The sequence below is a fragment of the Strongylocentrotus purpuratus genome, unplaced genomic scaffold (genome assembly GCF_000002235.5).
Source record: "Strongylocentrotus purpuratus isolate Spur 01 unplaced genomic scaffold, Spur_5.0 spur5_contig_858, whole genome shotgun sequence".
NCBI classification, from domain to species: domain Eukaryota; kingdom Metazoa; phylum Echinodermata; class Echinoidea; order Camarodonta; family Strongylocentrotidae; genus Strongylocentrotus; species Strongylocentrotus purpuratus.
In genome coordinates, this window is record NW_022145566.1 from 2,978,070 (window position 1) to 2,990,945 (window position 12,876).

Genomic DNA, 12,876 nt, shown 5'->3' on the forward strand with positions numbered 1-12,876 from the left:
TGGGAGTGACAATGTGTCATGCAAAGATAACATCCTAGGCATACAATTATAAAGGCGTGGGAGCAAGCATGGAGCGATAATTTGAAGTTCCAAACCTCCATTTGCTAGGAAACACGCTGAAACACGTGACATAATGTCACCTGACATGTTGGCGATGACGCGTCTGGTTGCCAAGTTATAGTAATTGATGATTTATGTGATTATGGTAATTAGTTTGAAGTGCTTAAAATTGTGCTTCGCACGATTCTCCCAAGCACGTATAGCGAGATTATGGGATTAGTGTTTACGATGAAAACGGGATTTGTTTTATTATTTTACCCCAGTATTTGAGGTATTACGTTGGATCTTGAAGGGGAACCTGCAAGTATGTAGTATGATCTAAAGATATGCTGAATGATGTTTTTTTTTTTTTAAAGGCGAAGTAAATTATTGTCTTAGTTATGACCTTTAACATGATTAATCCAAAAATCCAATAAAAAGTCTAAGGTGATTTACCACCAAATTTATTGAAATTATGTTCAGACTGTAACCTTGCATTGAAATCACAATTAGCCACTAGTGCAATTCGTTAGTTTTATAGAGATTCTTAAATAATCAGCAATTCTAAATAGTTTATTGTTAGGATCCAGTGGGGTACTTTAAAATATCTTATTTTACAATCTACATTGCTTTATATCGTGTGGCCATGTTCATGTACACCAGAGTTCCCCCTTAATTGCATGCACAACATGGTTACGCAATAACTTGCCTGTAATTACTTTGGAACATTTCAACGATCTTATGCTGATGTTGAAGTACTATATTGAATTCGGTGGACTTATATAACCCTCCTTTTGTCTTTTTGATGATTTAGTTTTCCTATTTCAGACTCTGTATAAAGCAATGTAGCGTTGAGAGCAATGGGAAGCCATTGCGCATGGATATAATAGATGGCTGCAGTTTTCAAAGATTGGGCATAATACAACGTGCTATATAACTTCGCGATAATGAGCGAATGACAAACACGCTTTGCCTGGATTAGCTTTATCTACATACAAGTCATGTAGACACTATACTTTGACATTCAAACCCACCCTACCCACAAAGTCAAATGGCTTGGGGAAGCATTTTTTATTTTGTTTTCTCTCATATAATCCCGCCCGCCAAATTTGATTATGAGGATTCCGCGGTATCGGGGTACATGCGGGAAGTAGTATTTGAACAGTGACAGACAGACTTAGAGCCAATCTTAAGCGAATAGTTTGAATCATCAATATTGGCTTTCATGTAATCTAGTTCAAACTATGTAAGCCTCGAGGTTGGTTCCATGTCGACAACTGGGGGTCGCATTACGGGTCTACACCGAACAAAATAATGTCATATCATAATCACATTAGCTACCCGTATTACCCCCCTTCTCCCTCTCTCTTTCTGTTTCCATCTCTGTCTCTGCCCTCCCTCCGCTATATAATATAGCCCTTCTATAAAATATTAATATGTCTGTTTGTATATCCCTCCCTCTCTCTGTCTGTTTGTCTGCCAGTTTGCCTAGCTCACACCCCATCTCCCTCTCCCTCTCCCTCGAAGTTCATACACTATTTTTTTCTACCGGATAATAATAATGAGTCATGTCATCAAGACAGCTGTTTGTGTCAATTATTCTTTTAAATTCGAGGTTCAAGTCAGGAGGGCTTAAAGCGAAATTCCGGAGCAAGACACACAAGTGTTATGCATGTATACTAGTCATATGGAGTTTAATACATTAACTCTTTAGGGGTGTCAGACAGTGGAAATTTGTGAAGATAAAAGCTCTCATGTGATGGGATGGGGTTTTAATTATGTGGCGGTTCTATAATTTGGTGTCCCCAATTAGTTTCCGCATCAAGCCGCGAAAGCAGCGACACCACCTAGTATTGTCGCATTCCTGCTGTGATATCTACATAAAACCACGACTATGCCTGTCATGCAGCAAGCAGTGTTTGGCACTAAGAAAGTATTTTAGTGCCGACTGAAAAACATTTTTTTTCACTGTAGGTCGAACACACTTTTTGATGTGATTTCTTCAGTTATTTCGGGTGGAACCTCTGAACACTTTTAATCCCGTTTTTGTTAATGATCGTTAATGTTAATTGTTAATGTTTGGTCTTCCCTTTAAAAGAATTGTTTATATAAGAAATATAAGATTACCACATTAAAGAGGGGGGGGGGGGGGAGAGTTATGGAGATACATATATTTGGATAAAGTGAAACACAACGGTTGCTGTTAGGCCTACTATCATGAACACGGAGGATCAAGAGAGAGTAATTACTTATGTCTTTTTTCCAGGGCACCCGCGACTAACTTTTAATTATTTTAATACATAATTACCATTTTGTTAACAAATTTGAACCTTTTTCTTTAGTACCTGAAGGCAGTCTGGTGAAGACTTTTGTTTACATTGCCTTAATTGCCCCTCTCACTTTTTTATTTACTTATTCTGAAATAACACAAAGAATGGTGGCGCATTGCAATTATATCATAGGCATATACCTTTTGGGCTTCTTTACCATTTATTTTTCATATTTTGAGAGAACCCTCTCCCCACCCCTTCACATGCCAGGCCCCTAGTTGATCCCATGCAGGTGAAACTGTGGTCACTGGGTCCCCAAGCACGTGGTAGACGTTCAAATTTAATATTTCAGCTCAATTTAAGCGCGTTAAAATCATGTTCTGCGGAGGATATTTTCTCTCTGCTTTAATTGAAAGATCGACATGAGAGAAACGTGATACTTCCGTGCTCAGAAAATTAGATTTATCGCGGGATCGGGAAGAAAGGTGTGTACCCTAAATACCGCGTGCTATTTCACGTGTTATTTCGACATGTCAAGTATTATAGTAAAGTATTTTAGTCTTGACGAACTTTTTTTTAAAATATTAGGTCAACATTTATTTAAATGGTTGATGGAGAAAAAAGAAGAAAAAAAATCGGATTAAAAAAAAAATAGGCCCTCTACAAACAAGCTTGTGTCTACTGTATCATGAATATTAAACGTTGTGAATAAAACTATTGCGATTGTAAACTATTTCTGCTGGATTGTAGTGTTTTATTAAAGCGATTAAGGTTAACAACAAAAGTTAGGTCAATGTTTTCTTGCAGTATAATGAAGTGTGATGATTGTATTCTTGAGAAATGATATCAATTCCTTGTTGTCCTTTTTTTCTTCAAAATTCAGGTCGCCATCTCCATCATTGTATCCAAATTCGCCTTCATGCACAGTCGCTATGGTGTGGACACTATCTTCGAGATCAAAACAGGGTATGGATAATCATTGCATAGATATTATACATTTCATCATGAAATTGTTTTGGAAGAATAAGATGGGCACCGCTCATTTGCAGTGACAACCCCCTCCTCCCCCCCCCCCCCTCTCACTCACGGACATACACATTTGAATTTCTCCCGGTAAATCCATAATCATTGTCGATAACTTCCACTGTCTTTTTGTGGGTTTGGGGTAATAATCTGGTGTTTCATCGGCAAATTTCAAAACTCATTATATCGGGAAAAAGACATCTCAGAACATGAAATGGTTTGTTGACCCTTCCAATCGCTAAACAATGAGTAAATATAGTATCTGCAGTATTAAATATTCGACATAATTTCTTTGTTTATATTTCAGTTTCCCTGCCCCACGTATCCCAAGCATGTTCGGCACTCTCTTCGGTTCGCTGATTGGTGACAGTTTCGCCATCGCCATCGTCGCCTTTGCCCTGTCCGTGTCACTCTCGAAGACCTTCGCTACCAGGAACAACTACGAAATCGATGCAAACCAGGTAAAACGAACGTTAAAAAGTTATAATCAATGAAAACGAGGTATGGAGAAAAAACTATAAAATAAATAAGAATATTGTCAACATTTTCCAGGTGCCTTTGGATATGAGATTTTGTCTAAGAGCACATAAAGGGGGTACATTTTCTTTCTGTATTCGATGTGTACTAATTCAGCTCACTGTGTTTTGCCCGGGAGCACGTGAGCCCACCCCCGTGTTCCCATGGGTCTGCCAGTGCACAATTTAAGAGATAGATAAATAAGCACAGATAACTAAGACAAAGAGAAATAGAATGTCATGACTATAAAGCTATAATAGGTAAACAGAATACTAGCGAGGGAAGTAGAAAAATAAGAATAATTGATTCACTTCATTAGAGAAAATCAACTTGTCAGTTATATTACATTTAAAACGTATTCTAGATGAATTATCTAGTCGATATAATTGCTCTTGGGTCATTATCCTGTACAATTCCGAATCCCAAACCTCATGTTCTGACCTTAAACCTAACCTGTGCAATCATATTCCTAAATCTTTGACGAAATAAAGCCCGGAGCAGTCACCATAAAACAAAGAGGAAATTCTTGCACCGTCATCATTGTCATAAACCCCTGTACATTCCCATATTTCTTGATACCACATGTTTCTTCACAACAATGCCTCCAGAAATAGACATAAAATAAAAAAAACGGATCACGTGACACAGTCCTATCCAAATCAAGCTCTTACAATGGTATCATCTTTCAATCCGCTCTCGGTTTCTCAATTATTCCAATTTCCTCTCCTCTGTGAGCAATTTAGCGGATATTCCATGAGTCACGACCAGAATAGCTTTTGAACTATTCTTGGCAACTCCAAGATACAATGTGATGAACTGATGAAGTAGCATTTTTACCATTGCGAAAACAATATTTCATTGTAGAAAACTTGTATTAAGTTTCTAATCTATTCAACAATTACCCCCCCCCCCCCTCCTTTGTCAAAGTGAGATTTGGAGCCATGAAAGTCTTCAATAGTCTAATTAAATCATTTTCGAAATTCATAACAAAATAGAATGAACTGGCATTTGAAAATGTAGATAATGAGCTATAACCAATTAAATTTTCCACATTTGTTTTATTAACCTAAACAGGAAATGTTGTCATATGGAGTCTCGAACATTGTCTCATCGTTCTTCCATTGTTTTGTCTGCTGTGGAGCTCTTGCTCGTACATCTATACAAGAAGCTGTCGGAGGAAAGACGCAGGTATTTTATATTCACTTATTTCCCTAGCTGATATCATCTTTAAAATAATATATGTAATCTAAAAACAAGGTGAATTAAACGAGAAATCGGTGAATCCTAAATATTATTCAATCATTATAATATCTAAAATGTCACGTTTAAACCCCTTACGTATGAAAAGAGATTTCAAATATTTACCCATGCAGCTTTGATGAATAAAAACGGGTTTCCCCATTTCTGTCTGTTTCAATCAAATACCGTGTTTGGATACGAGGTTGCCGATTGCAAGACCATGAGAAAAATATAACATAAAGGATAAAGCTGAACAACTATTCTATTTTTTCTCTCTTGTTCAGATCGTCACCCTGGTTTCATCTACTATGGTCATGTTGGTATTGCTCTTCATGGCTCCATGGTTCGAACCTCTTCCTAAGGTAAGTAAACTCATATCATAACATAGTGGCATAACCAGGGATCTAGCCTGCAAAGGGCACTGACGACCTGGGGGAGGGGGGGGGGGGTGGGGTGCAAACACAGGTCTTATTAAAACGTGAGTGAAACGCACAAGAACAAGGCCGTTGAATGGGGTGAGATTCAAGATATTTTTTTTTACATTGCCTTGCTTGCCCCTTTCACCTTTTCTCTTTTCTCACCTCTTTTATTTCTTTTCGTCATTCAATAATTAAGGAGAGGGAATGTGCCCCTTGCCCCATAACCCTTGAGCCTCTTCACCACTGCCAAACTCTTCCGATTTTACCTGTACACCGCTGTTGCGTCATTGTTGTAGCTGCTGCTGAAGTGGGCATTTACTAGACCGTCAAACAGAGATGACAAGAATCTTTTTGCAGGTCGTTATCCTGGGTATAACCTATGGTCGTTATCTGACGTTTGAAAATATCTGTACTTCCTCAATTAGTCACTCATCCTTCAATAGAGAATCGAAGATTATGTAATAATGATTTTGAAATATTCTTATCATCAAAATTTGTATAACAAATATCATACTTTCCTTTTTTGTTCCAGTCTGTGCTGGCAGCCATCATCTGTGCTGGTCTAAAAGGCATGTTCCTTCAGTTCAGGGATCTGCATTTCTTGTTCCGATATTCCAAATACGATTTCGTAAGTATTTTTTACTGAGTTATTAATCCTATCGTATTCAAAGATAGTAATTTTAGTCAAGGTTTGAATCCTTCAATTTTCAAATAAATGAGATAAGAAGATAACATTCCTGTTGTATGAATCACATTATCTTTATTCTCAGTTCAGATGTTAAATTTTAAACTGTATTGAAAAGAAAGCAATGTTATAAAAGACATCCAAAGTAAATTTGTCATACTCCATTGATTACGACGTTGCGATATCAAAGTCGATAGGTGGTCAATAATCATGCGTTTTGATATTTCAAATAACTGAAAATAACTTTCCATGCACATCAAACTAATCAAATCTACGATTTTTTATCGGCGAAAATCAATTTCAGGTTGAAGTTATATTGATTTTGCAAATGATTTACAGACAATCAATAATTATAGAAAATAAACAGAAAAGAGAAAAATTATCCCCTCCTCCATCCAACATCCCAAATAATTTCTTTACAGATCATCTGGGTTTCTACCTGGGCCGCTGTGGTCTTCATCGGAGTCGATCTCGGTCTCGGAGTCGGCGTCATCGTCGCCCTCTTCGTCACCGTGGTCAGAACACAAACACCACACTTCTCCACCAGGGGTAACGTCAACGGAACCGAACTCTACAAGAACATCAAGCGATACCCAAATGTAAGACATCTTGTCAATGATTGTCGTCTTGTCTTTATCAATTTACTTCATTTTTATACAACAACAAGAATTGAAACTTACGCTTCTAGCTTGTATACAGCAATACACCGTGACACATTTATCTCCGATTTAGAAATGGGATAGAGAATTTGTTTCGGGTCCGAAATGTGTAGCATTAGATGAGGTTTAACATGCCATATCACAAATTGATTAAAGACCGTCAATACTACTGGGCCAGTAGGGATTAGACCACACAGCGAGGTCACGGACAGGTGGCTATCTCATTAACTCAGCTCTCAACTATTACATGAGAAAAAGAGGATAATGGGGGACCAACAGGCACCGATTGGGGAAGTTTTCTATATAAAGGGATCAAGTAGCTACACGTAGGACAGTGTGGCTTTAAGAGAAAGATACAAAACGTTTGATCTATATTCTGAAAAGCGTCGACTCTAACTCTCAAATATAAATATGTTCATGTGCACCTCTAGTTTTCTCCCCCTCTCTATCCTGCTTCCTACCTCTCTTCTCTACCCCTCCCCCTTTCGTCACCCCTCTTCCTCTCTGAATGCAAAACAATATAAGGATTATCTCGATCCCTTCCTCCAGCATTGTTACCCTTTTTGTAATCTTACTGTATCAGATGAATATCATTTTCAGAACTGTATTTTTGGACGATACCCAAGACGACAAGAATATTATTTTAGTTTGATCCTGTCGAGATAGTACAGTGGTGTTGGGTGTGTAGATAGTGTTCTAAGTTAACGATACATTTAATTCCTCTCTTCTTCCCTCTCTTCCTCCGTCACCCCATTCCCCTTCTTTCGCTCTCTCTCTCTCTCTCTCCCTCTCTCTCTCTCCATTTCATTCAAATGCTCTAAAATGAAATAAATGATTCTCATAAAATTAAACGAAAATGACTCCCCCCCCCAAAAAAAAAAAAGAAAACAAAAAAAACAAAAACAATACGTTTAAAAAGTGAACGATGCATCGTCTTGTTATTTAAATCAAATCATCAGACAACATTGTTCAATTTCTTCGATACAGGCCAAAGAGTACGACCAAGTCAAGATCGTCCAGATGCAGGGCTCATTGTACTTTGCCAATGCCGAGATGTTCCGCAACCATGTCTACGATGCCGTGGACATCAACCCGGTTAAGGTGCTGGTCAAGATCCAGAAAGCACAGGCCAAAGACAAGAAGATCCAGAAGAAGACGGAAAACGAAGACGTACCCATTGACATCATTGAACTGACCGGTGCAAACGAGGTATGCATGGCTTAAGTCTTGTGACATTGTTTTGTCTTGTGACATTATTTTGTCTTATGACATTATTTTGTCTTGTGACATTATTTTGTCTTGTGACATTGTTTTGTCTTGTGACATTGTTTTGTCTTGTGACATTATTTTGTCTTGTGACATTATTTTGTCTTGTGACATTGTTTGTCTTGTGACATTATTTTGTCTTGTGACATTGTTTTGTCTTGTGACATTGTTTTGTCTTGTGACATTATTTTGTCTTGTGACATTATTTTGTCTTGTGACATTGTTTTGTCTTATGACATTATTTTGTCTTATGACATTATTTTGTCTTGTGACATTATTTTGTCTTGTGACATTATTTTGTCTTGTGACATTATTTTGTCTTATGACATTATTTTGTCTTTTGACATTATTTTGTCTTATGACATTGTTTTGTCTTATGACATTATTTTGTCTTGTGACATTGTTTTGTCTTATGACATTATTTTGTCTTATGACATTATTTTGTCTTGTGACATTATTTTGTCTTGTGACATTATTTTGTCTTGTGACATTATTTTGTCTTGTGACATTATTTTGTCTTGTGACATTATTTTGTCTTGTGACATTATTTTGTCTTGTAACAAACCAGGGCCCCGTCTTACAAGGAGTTGATATCAATCGCAACTTATTTGCGACTGATATCAATCGCAACTATGTATATAAGAGATATGAGCCTGCAAACTTGCAATCGCTTGGTGGACTTTCGATTGATTTGGATCGATCGCAACTCTTTGTAAAACGGGGCCCAGTTTATTTAAATTATAGATCTTTTCTTCTCATTACCCTTTTCAAAGGACAGTTTAATTAATCATTTACGTAATGGAAAGAGAAAGAAAGAAAAAAAATCATTGATAATTTCGAGTTCATGTTTTTTGTTTGAAGTAAATAGTAAGAATGTTATAATTAATTCTTAAGCATTAAAGTCTCTAAATTGGCAAAGCTGAGCAAAACTTAATCGTCACTATTTTCGTTATAGAATGGCACTTTTTTTTTTGGGGGGGGGGGGGGCTGGGGTCTTGTACTATGAGGAGTAAAATAAACAAATAATCATTAGCAATTTGAGGAGGAAAATCCGATTGACCTCTAGTAAAGTCGGAACTGCTATGGATTAACCTGTAGGGAATCTTTTTCATAAGCAATGTGTACCTAATGATGTCTATACTTACTATCCCCCCCCCGCCCCTCGCAGGAGCAAGTCCGAGAACACAACTTGAAGATCAGAGCCATCATCATCGACTGCGGTCACTTCGGCTTCGTTGACTCGATGGGAGCTAAGACGATGGCCGCCTTAGTCAAAGACTTCAAAGCTGTTGGCGTGTGTGTTGTGCTAAGTGGCTGCTCAGGTTAGTAAGATAACATTTTCGAGAAGATACCCCCCCCCAAAAAAAAAAAAAAAAAAAAATTAAAAAATTAAAAAAAAATTAATAAAATAAATAAATAAATAAATAAAATAAATAATAATAATAATAATAATAATAATAATAAAAAATAATAAAAAAAATTATAATAATTCAAATTTCGCTCAATGTCAAAGAAAACTAAGGGACCAGATTGGCCTTTAAAAGCCACCTCCGAATCCACGCACTTGATTTACCAAATGATGAAAATGGTCATCTCCTCATTTGTAATTTGATTAGTTTATCAAATGTCATTTTCATTTGAGGATTTCATTTAATTCTTATTATTCGTCCTCCTCTTTTAAGAAGGACGAACTAGATTGAAGCTCATAGCAAATGGCAAATCGAGTCTTTTGGGGCATTTTCCATTGCCTCGTATAACATTAGGTTTAACAATCATATCTACAAAAAATATTGTATGAAACACTACGTTGATTTTACCAATCTGGAAATTTCAAACCAAAATTCTTATTTGAATCTCAGTTTATACGTAAGATGATTAGAATCTAATCACATGTTTGATTTAATTTTTCATCTCCAGATCACGTGATGCAATCTTTGTCCTGCCTAAGTACGATCAAGAAAGAACTATTCTATATGACCGTTCACGATGCCTGGCTATCACTTCAGAACATCCGACTACAGGTAAGCCTGCTTTTCATTCATTTCATTCATTTTATTTCATTTCAACACGGAACACTTGCTTCAGCCAAGGTCTGTTTTTCTGCAAATCTCATTCTCTTTGACGTGTTATTAACAGATGAAATGAGTCGTTAAGATGAGTTAAAGCCCCACTGTCCTACTTGTAGCTACTTGCTCCCTCTATATAGAAAACTTCCCCAATCGGTGCCTGTTGGTCCCCCATGATCCTCTTTTTCGTATTTTAGTTGAGAGCTGAGTTAATGAGATAGCCACCTGTCAGTGACCTCGCTGTGTGGTCTAATCCCTTCTGGCCCAGTAGTGTTTAAAAGGTGTTACAGAATGGTGACATGCATGAGGAAGGGGGGGGGGGGCAGTTAAATGATAAAAACAAATAAACAAAGGGTACTTATAAATAAACTTGGATTAAATTAAACAAAAAAACTGGCGCACATGGGAAAGGGGAAATCCTGAATTGAAGCATACCAATTAAGTTAGAGCTCATTCTACTTCGTCATTATATTAAAATTATTGATAATATTTATAAATTTTCAATATTCATAAAACACACTGTCCTTTAGAAATAATATCTTCTCTCGTCGTTCTCCGAATTGAAAAAACAACATCATTGATTCCATCAACCCATTATGATGATTATGTGTTTCGTGTTTACATGACGAATGTTATTATTATACGCCATTCCATGTCACCACTTTATTCCTCTTCTCATCACACCACCATTACACTTACCCTTGTTATCATTAACATAATTGAAATAAAACATGAATCCATAATGACGACCGCTCGATATCCATTCATCTACTAAATTCTGCACGGCAACCAAAACCGTTATACCTCCCTCTGCACAAACATATCCCTCTGTAAATGGCTCATTGCAAATGTTCGACCTTCTTCAATTTGCCTCATCCAGGCTGAAAATAGAAGCCGTTATCGAATGAAAATAACTAGTGCAATATCGTGGTGGCCGAAAAGTTTGCAAGAAACGAGCTATATGGTGGATGATGTGTATCCATCCGAAGTTTAAATTAAGCTTAGATACCCAAGCTCGAAACCAAATAAAAAGATGGTACTTTTTAATCAAGTGCTCTTCAGTTGTGAGAGTATTGAGACGTTGGAACTTAAAAATAATTGTAACATTCACGATATGATTAGTTTATCTAAAAGTTCCATAACAGTCTCGTTTAAATTGCAATGTATTAGGGGTTTTGAAAGTAAATACAGGAGGCAACGTTGCGGGACAGGGAGGGGGGGGGTGCCCCCTTTTATTATCTATACAGTCATGTCCCCAACCCCGGCCCCCAATACCCTTTTATTTACATATTTATTTATTTATTCTGCTTGTCTGAGATTTCGGACACCTAATATGACGGTTCATTAAAATGTGACAAATTTTTTATTTGTTATTGTTGTTGAGACCCGTGCCCCTTGAAACACCCCTGCACCGCACTCAGTGAAATCCCAGCGCCGAAACCTTTCACATAATGACCAATTTTCCTCTCATTTCCTTTCCTGCCACTCGCATGGCACCCTTTATCCTGGCTATCTTCAACACTACAGGTGGAGACCATCATGAATGGTGAACCTATCAAGAAGCGTCCGTCAAGGTGGAAGAGGTTCAGAACAAGGGAGGCGACCATCTAAGGAGGGGGAACCGTAGAGTAGGTGAAGAGAAGAGAAGGATAAGGGGTATATAGAGAGAGGGCAGAAGATCTATTGGGATTCCGAACAAGGGAAGTAACCATCTCACTTTGGCAAGATATTCACCTATACTGTTGCTACTCTTCACCCGGCTGTTAAAATGGGTACCCGGTAGGATGCGACCGACATTGTTGGTTAAACAGTTTGTGAGCGTCAAGTAACGCCTGGCTGGAATGCTCCCCAGGGAGTGGAGAAGTTGTGTACACACACTGTGTTCGGACAAACACTGAACCCAACGACCAGGGTAATAGTAAATCTGTAAAGCGCTTAGAAACGTCCGAGATGTATTAAGCGCTATATAAAAGCTGAATATTATATTATTATTAACTAAGGAGAGAGCGAAAGTGGGGTGGGGAAGAAGGGACTGGGGGTAAAGGAACGGTTATTTGGATGATCTGAAATGAAATACGGATGAAAAGGAAAAGAAACAAGGGGAACATTTTAAATTATGATCGGCCGGTAGAAGAAAAGCTTGTGCAATAAGAAGATAATTTGGAGAAGAGTTCAACACTATGAGAACGAAAAAACCCACGGTATTATCATCGAAAAGACACAATTACGGGTGTCACATAGACAAACTCACTGATGAAATTTTGCGGTTCATTTGGATCGTATAAAGCATGTAAAAGTAATTTAAGAATGTCAGTTGAAGCTGATACATGTATATCCTGATTTTATCAAATTGGTAATTATGTTAAATCTGTATCTCATTAGGCATTATAAGAGTGTGGCCATTACTATAAGTCATCTTAAAGGCACTATGTCCCTTTTGCAGCCAACCTCAAATGCTGTAGAACTTTGCAGGAATTATGAATATGTCATGTATGTCCTATCTGTGAAGTTTAAACGTTAGCAGTGTCCTCATATTCAAATTATGCAAGGAAACCCGTTTACTTGCTAGACTTCACTGTCAGACACTATTGAGTGACTGACTGGCTTTTTTCTTCTTTGGTAATTGTACATTGCACTTAAATGAAAAGAGTTGTAAAGGGTACATGAGCATTTGTCTACATCAATAACCCACTT

The 12,876-nt window shown here is 37.4% G+C and overlaps 1 protein-coding gene across 1 annotated transcript in view; it reads left to right on the forward strand.

Annotated features, from left to right (window-relative positions):
- The window catches only part of LOC115929285 (prestin-like), a 30,494-nt gene extending 18,124 nt beyond the window's left edge, over positions 1-12,370 (forward strand). Inside the window, exons 7-16 of the mRNA XM_030997997.1 lie at positions 3,193-3,275; positions 3,640-3,793; positions 4,923-5,036; positions 5,372-5,449; positions 6,039-6,134; positions 6,614-6,790; positions 7,838-8,059; positions 9,285-9,438; positions 10,034-10,137; positions 11,710-12,370. Coding sequence (XP_030853857.1) covers positions 3,193-3,275; positions 3,640-3,793; positions 4,923-5,036; positions 5,372-5,449; positions 6,039-6,134; positions 6,614-6,790; positions 7,838-8,059; positions 9,285-9,438; positions 10,034-10,137; positions 11,710-11,793 — 1,266 coding nt within the window. The 3' untranslated portion in view covers positions 11,794-12,370. The remainder of the gene's footprint in view (positions 1-3,192; positions 3,276-3,639; positions 3,794-4,922; positions 5,037-5,371; positions 5,450-6,038; positions 6,135-6,613; positions 6,791-7,837; positions 8,060-9,284; positions 9,439-10,033; positions 10,138-11,709) is intronic.
- The last annotated feature ends 506 nt before the right edge of the window (positions 12,371-12,876 follow it).